Source organism: Leuciscus leuciscus (genome assembly GCF_965113295.1).
Source record: "Leuciscus leuciscus genome assembly, chromosome: 8".
NCBI classification, from domain to species: Eukaryota; Metazoa; Chordata; class Actinopteri; order Cypriniformes; family Leuciscidae; genus Leuciscus; species Leuciscus leuciscus.
In genome coordinates this window covers 2,166,431-2,173,930 of record NC_138732.1, presented here as the reverse complement: position 1 = coordinate 2,173,930, position 7,500 = coordinate 2,166,431, and the positions used below count along the sequence as shown (strand labels likewise).

Here is a 7,500-nt window from a genome sequence, read left to right as displayed (position 1 = left end):
CTCATTTGCATGTTCACAGAACCACGCATACTAAATGAGGCAAGGGTGTCGAGTTACATTCAAGATGAACGAAAAAACTTTTTAAATATGTAATTTTGGTGATTAAATATGAGTTTAATGGATAAAATTACTACAGGGGGACCAATTGTTATGCTGATAATATATTTTTGTAGTGAAAAACTTTTTAATGCTAAAAAAGATGTCTCAATGTGTCTTAATGTCGTCTCCGTCTCTCTCTCTCTCTCTCTCAGAGAAGAACAACAGATGAATGTTATTTCCTGGAGCGCCTGGAGTCGAACAACTACAACACGTACAGATCCCGTAAATACCCGGACTGGTACGTGGCTTTGAAGAGGACGGGCCAGTATAAATCCGGCTCGAAGACCAGTCCGGGCCAGAAGGCCATTCTGTTCCTGCCCATGTCAGCCAAGTGCTGATCAACCCCAAACCAGACTGACGCGCTTCTAACCAACCCGACACTGAGAATGACGAGCGGATCCGGAAGGTTAAAGGTCAACTGGATCGCCAGGAGCCGCTTCAAAAGTGCAGATCTTTCACCGTCAAGAACCGGGTCTGGAAAACGCGCTTGTACTGGAGAGCATTACAGGGTTTATTTGTTCGTGGAGAGACAGTCAAACCAAAAATTATTCAGACACCAGATATATATATTATTCACTAGTGTGTGCAGGACACTATAGTTCATTTATGTAGGTGAGGAGAGCAAAATAAGGTAAACTGTGACACATTAGACCCAAAAAAATCTTCATACAGTGGATAACCAGTCAAATGTATAAAAAATTTGGGAGCAAACATTATTCCGACACTTTGAGCTGATCATGTTTTGCTGAAGTGTTTTGTCTTTAATTGCTAATGCTCTTTTTACACACAGACTGAACAAAATGAAGCATCGCTTGGTGATTGGTTGAGCTAAACTGGTATTATCTAATAGTGTAGTTAAATTTAACAGCTGACAGATATTCAACATAATTCATGTGTGAGACAGTCTAACAGAAGGACGGACAAAACCAGTCAAATATCAACTGAGTTCTGCTCATGTTTTATTACCATTTTCTAAACTATAGTGAATAAACTGTGATAATGTTGAAGGCGTCTGAATAAATGTTGGTTTGACTGTATCAGTAATATCCTCAGAAGAGACTCTCTCATCAGTGACGCTAATGTGGCTCCAGATCCCAGCGATACGATCTCAGATCCAACTTTCCACATACATCATTGTTCCGCTTCGTTCCCTCGGTGGGTTTGGTTGGAAGAGTTCACAGATCTGCATTTCCAGTTGGATTGTGTGTCTGCATCTTCTTGCAGGAATGTCAGTACGGCCACAAAATGTGAGTTTATCTAATGCTGCTCCGTAGAGGTTTTCTCTTTATGCAAAATATATTTCTATACTGTATTTTAGAGGAAAAAAAAAGGGTTTTTGCAAAAGACAAAGTTTTGCTTTGATGAAGGGAAGTACACAGTGAATGTTTTTCATACAACTTTATTCTTTTTTTTCATATATCATCTTGTCCGAGAAAATAAGCTTCTCTTGAGTTTGGTTACACAACAGTCTTGATTGTCGCTGCGAGTAACGAGTAACAGTAACGTTTATGTTTTATTTGAGGTAACTTAGTTAGAGGTTAAAAGTACACTCTTCAAAACATTGTTTTCATAAAGCCAGGTTCACACTGTACGATTTTGGCCCCGATTTGACCGTCTGAGAATTTAAATTTTAATCCCAATTTTACCTCCGACGAAATTTCCTAAGACAACCGGCGAATCAAAAACCAGAAGGAGCGCCGAACCTGATAAAGCGATTAGTGAGACGACGACAAACCGTTCTTTTAGACATTTAATTTACTAGAGGTTCTGACAAAATGTTAATTGCTGCAGTCTATTTATAATTTTAATGAATTTGAATCGGGTTGAGTGAATGATTCAATGACTCACTCATAAAGACTTGTTTCACTGCTGGATGAATCAGCGTTTTTGAATGAATCTCTTGAGTGAATGATTCAACGACTCACTCATATAGACTTGTTTCATTACTGGATGAATCAGCGTTTTTGAATGAATCTCTTGAGTGAATGATTCAACGACTCACTCATAAAGACTTGATTCACTGCTGGAGAAATCAGCGTTTTTGAATGAATCTCGAATGAATGATTCAGTGACATACACAGTGTTTATATCCAAGCTATAAACTTTTATCCAGTACTGTGATAATTTGAACTATTGTAAGATAGAAATACTGATACTCTGTGGTTGAAAAGGCTGTCACATGACGACGGCTCTCTCTGGATCAGAACTTTGATTTTGGCGAATCGTTGTCATTTAGGAATAAAATCGCGCGGGTGTTTAACGATTGATCATGCAGATCTACTATAGTGTGACTGTTATGAATCGTACAGCGTGAACCCGGCTTACAGTGTGTGTTTTGAAGATAAAGTCTTTATAAGATTCACTCTCTTGTGCAAAATATCACTCTTAGAAACTCCGTCAGGCACTTCACGTGTAGAACCTTTTCCATCACGCGATCATTTTATTTTGTTTTAATTTTTTTCTAATTGAAATAAAACGGTATGACTTAAAGATACTTTATTACTAGAACATTGTAAATGACTAAACATGAAAGTATCATGCATTTAGTTAAAGTCCCCCTGTAGTCAATCATTTTATCACTTAAAACTCACCTTTAATCACCAAAATGACATATTTAAACGTTTTTTCGTTTAGCTTGAATGTAACTCGACACCCTTGCCTCATCTAGTATGCGCGGTTCTATGAATATGCAAATGAGCCCCGCCTCCACTCACTCACTCAGCTCAGAGATCCACTGGTTGACGATCACACGTTGATCTGATTGGTTACAAGGTAGTTTGTGACGTCAGAAACACCCGCGATTTCAAAGCGTGTGTTTGAGACTGTCTTTGGTTCACTGCAGTTTTAAGGAGAAAATACTCAGCAATGGTGTCGACTTATGAACTTACACATGCTTTGTCTTAAAGCATATTAAAAACACCACATAGACACATAAACTACATTAAAAGCTGGATTTATACCACAGGGGGACTTTAAAGCGTTAACATTGTTCAATATAGCACCTGTTTCTAAGACTGTAAAGGCGTTTTCGGTTCTAATTGGGATCTTTATTGTGAAGAGTGTGTTGTGTGTCTGGCAGACGCCTGTGATAAAGCTGATAAAACAAGCCGGAGTAAACAGCCGGCAGCGTCTCCATCGCGAGGTCAATGTTGTGGAAACCCTTTCCCAGTCCGTACAGCAGCAGTTTAGCGACGCGACTGGTGATCGGCGTGGTCTCGCTGGTCTCGGCGAGTTCGGTCAGATCCAGCCATTCACAGCGCACACACTCCTGCGTGCAGAAGTCGATGTCGTACGAAAGCGGACTGAGTCTGCAGATCAGGTACATGTCGGACATCCCGAACGCTCCCGGGTGATTGTGCTGCTGGCGAATGCTCAGGAGAGATCGGAATTCAGATCGGATCCCGGTTTCTTCGAAAACCTCTCGAACGGCCGTCTCACCTGGAACAAAGCGTCCCGTCAGAACTGAGCAAATACACTGCAATAAATGTGTGTGTTTCTGTCTCGTTTTCCAGCGCAAACATCGAAACATTCTTCAATCAAGATGCATTTACTGGAGACGAAAGATATTAAGTCTTGTTTTATTAATAATGTATCAAAATTAAGTGAGTTTTTGCTTTAAATATCTGCCAATTGAGTAAAAAAAAAAAAATCCCTTTGAATTAAGATAATTTTTCTGATTTTTTAAGTGTTGTTTTAAGCACAAACTCGCTTTATTTTGATTATTTTTTTCATAAAACAAGACTTAATATCTTCAGTCATTTTGTGTATCCAGTAAATGCATCTTGATTTAAGAATGTTTCGATATGGAAAACAAGACAAAAATGCAAAGTAAGAATTGTTTTGTAGTGTAAAGATTGTAGGAAAGCAGAAAAAATTTGGTGTAGAAACAATTTTCACTCAAAAATCGCTAGTAAATTAAAATAATCACAAAGAATCTGCAAGCAACACATCTCATTTTGAAGTATAAATAGTATTTTCTTGTAAAATATACTCCAATAATATTGTTTATTCACAACTTTTTTTTAAATATATGTTTTTACAGTATAGATGCACAAGTAATAGAAGTAGCATCTGAGCTGCTGATGGAATAAATCCACATTACACTTTAAATATTACAGTTATTAACACTGTAATAACTTGGTTTACTGTATCTTATATCATGAGATTTAGAGAAACATACAGTAGGATGAAAAAGTTCTGAGTGAAATGATGTGTCTTGTTCAGCATGTGAACACAATGTAACTTTGTTTATACAAAACATTTATTTTTCAGAGATAGCATTGTGATTTATGCTAAAATGTAATCGATAAATAATTATATACGAGTCATTTGTGTAGTAAAGAAGGTTAATTTTTGTAACTGAATGTCTTGAGGGTCTCAAATATCTTAGAAGATGATCTTATTAATGCACTTTTGATGTGTGTGATTGTGATTGGAAATTATGCGGAAATTATGATTTTGTTTCAATTGGATCTGAATCTTACCGATGTCTTCTCCAAGATCTGATAAACCACCCGGAAACTTCCAAGCATTCGTAGTCTGGAAAGGACAGAAAAGTTATGTTTAACACGTGCATGTTGTTTTATTTAGAAGTATATTTTTATGGAAATTATTCGTTTTATATTTCTCACTGTAAAAAGATGTTCTTCCTGTGTTTTTGTCTTGTTTTTACAGTACAAATATCTAAACATTCTTAACCCTACTAATGCCTTAAATGCATTGGAACAAAAGCTAATAAAACATTAATATAAAACGTAATAATTTTCAACTAAAACCATATTGCATCTAATCAATCATTTCTCATTAATGAGTGAATGCACAAACGTTTTGAATATTACCATGTTTTTTGTTTTTTTTACCGTGCTAATACTTTATTTACCCCTTTTTATTAATATATAAAAAATAGAAATTCTTTGAAATTTAAACTTTTTTTAAGAACTACAGCATGCAAGAAAATATATATTTTTATCTACATTTATGATCAATTTTATTTGAATGTATCATTAGCTGAAATTTATAAGAACATATAATATGAGAACTTCCAGTATGAACTCCATTGACTTTTGACTCATTTGAAACTTGAAGAAAAGAGTCTAAATTTACAAAACATACATATTATTATGTATTATTATAAAAAAAACCTGCATAATTTCATGTGTAAAGCCACAGCTCACTTTCGGGTCAAAGCGAACCTGAAGCGAACCATTTTTGGTTTAAAAATTCTGAAAAAATAAATAAATGATGTGTATTTTGCCTTTCTTAAGTCTTATAAGTCTTAATACACTTACAAAATACCATCTTCTTACTTAAAACTATGGATTTTTAAATAAAAATGATGTACAGTACCTCTTCCGGGACGGACCCGAATGCAAAGTAGCAAAATTACATAAGATATTAAGTTTTGTGTTCTGAAAAATGTGCAAAAATGAAGCGAGTTTGAGCTTAAAACAAGAAAAAATAGAAAAATTATTTATAAAATAATCTAGTTTTCTCTTTTGAATTAAGACTATTTTTCTAACTCCATTGGCAGATATATGTTCTTGTTTTAAGATCAAACTCACTTAATTTTTTATATTTTATTCCGAAAAAATACTTAAGATATTTGTACTGGGAAAAAAAGACAAAAATACTGAGGAAGCAAATATTGCTATTTTTATCATTTTCATTCCTCGTTCACAGATTATCTAAATATTATTTATATCTATCAATACAATATCAAATATTTTCATAAAAAAATGTGTCTTATAAGTTTTAGATTTGAGATTGTGGACTACTGAGGTCCATTACATACAGAGTTTTAAAATAATCTAGGAAATGCTGCTAGTTATAAATCAAATGTTCTTTACTTGAGTAGTTCTGAGTGCATTAGTACAGGAGAGGAACAGCAGAGAGCAGACCAGTCGTGTGTGTGATGTTAAAGGTTTGTGATATGACAATATTTCTGTACTTTCAATAAAATTCATATTTTTGTGGGCAATTACGTGTGAAATATTTGTGGAATTACTTTTATCTACATTATGAATGCAAGATAAATTGAATAATTGGAATAATGACAACATGTTATGCATTTAATAACGGTCACCGTCCCCTATTAAATCCTAATTTAATCATGACAAACTATATATCGTTGGAAAGGTCTAAGACTCCTTAATAGATATTTCAGCACAGTTTTTTGTTACAAATTATGTAGGAACAGTAACATATGAAATTATGACAAGAGCGCACCTCAAAAAATCTCCATCATAACAGGAGTTCTGGCGTTGGTCACAAAAAGTCGACACACACACTTTTAATAATTGAAACTTTGGTTTTCATGCTAAACGTTCATAATAGAACATATAATCTAGTATTTGTCAATAAAAAATTAGAAAATATTATCCTCTAAAAATTATAATATATATATTATTCTCTAAAATATAATATCTTTTTTATTACATCACATATTTTAGTAGTTATCATAAATTAGGTATCATTTGAAAGCTTACGATCTCTGAATTCATCCTGTGATAATCGTTTTGAAATTGGACATTGCGTTACCATAGAAACGGTACTCTAAATTATTTTATCAGGCTCCTCCCCTTTTGGGCATCATTATGTTTCATAATTTATGATCAAAATCTTTTCTAATCTTGACAAAAAACATATTGACAGAAAGGTCTGAGTCTCAAGGTTCCATATTTTGTGACAGAAGTGATATTTGGACAGAAATGTATTAATTTGTTACGGCAGAATGCATACAATTAAATTCAATGTCACCCGGTGGCTATTTCTGGAACTACGCCTAAACAAAATCTCATGGGAACTTCAATTTTTGTGATATCAACTTCAAATTTAGAACACAACTTTGTTAGATATATGGCTTTGATTTATAGTAATTTTATAGTAAATATATTTTGTCAAATATATATTTTATATAAAAGAAAAAAATATTAAATAAATTATATTTGATTTACTGTAAATTTAAACTTCCATAACTTTTTCAGACTTACATTTTTTATGCTTTCACTTCAGCAATAATCTGCTATTTGTTTCCCTTTAAAACAAGACCAAACTTAGGTCTATACTCCAAAGCATTCTTGAATTACAACCATTTAAGTTTGAATAGTGCATTTTAATGTCCATTCTCAGAAAGGGGGGAGAGAGTTAAGGGGTTAAATAATTTAGCGTTTCCTAAACAGTTTATAATAGAAGAACATAGATTAAAAAATAGCAGTAAAAGAACTAAAAATAAAAAAGGAAGTGTTGAAGGGATTGATAATCATAATATAAAAGATGCAAAAAGTGTATAAAAACACTTGTGGATTTAACATCAAAATTTGACGTATAATGTTAAAATGTATGTTTTATACATTCTCCCTTTAAATTGTTTGGTCAGTCCAAGAAAAATGAATGCAATTTTTT

At 33.6% G+C, this 7,500-nt stretch overlaps 2 protein-coding genes across 2 annotated transcripts in view; one reads left to right on the top strand and one right to left on the bottom strand.

The window, feature by feature from the left end:
• The window catches only part of fgf2 (fibroblast growth factor 2), a 10,100-nt gene extending 6,895 nt beyond the window's left edge, over positions 1 to 3,205 (top strand). Inside the window, exon 3 of the mRNA XM_082177200.1 lies at positions 252 to 3,205. Within this exon, the coding sequence (XP_082033326.1) occupies positions 252 to 437 (186 nt within the window). The 3' untranslated portion in view covers positions 438 to 3,205. The remainder of the gene's footprint in view (positions 1 to 251) is intronic.
• Positions 875 to 7,500, bottom strand: part of nudt6 (nudix (nucleoside diphosphate linked moiety X)-type motif 6) — a 14,891-nt gene continuing 8,265 nt past the window's right edge. Inside the window, exons 4-5 of the mRNA XM_082177124.1 lie at positions 4,584 to 4,638; positions 875 to 3,537 (exon numbers count right to left, since the gene is read on the bottom strand). Of these exons, the coding sequence (XP_082033250.1) occupies positions 3,134 to 3,537; positions 4,584 to 4,638 (459 nt within the window). The 3' untranslated portion in view covers positions 875 to 3,133. The remainder of the gene's footprint in view (positions 3,538 to 4,583; positions 4,639 to 7,500) is intronic.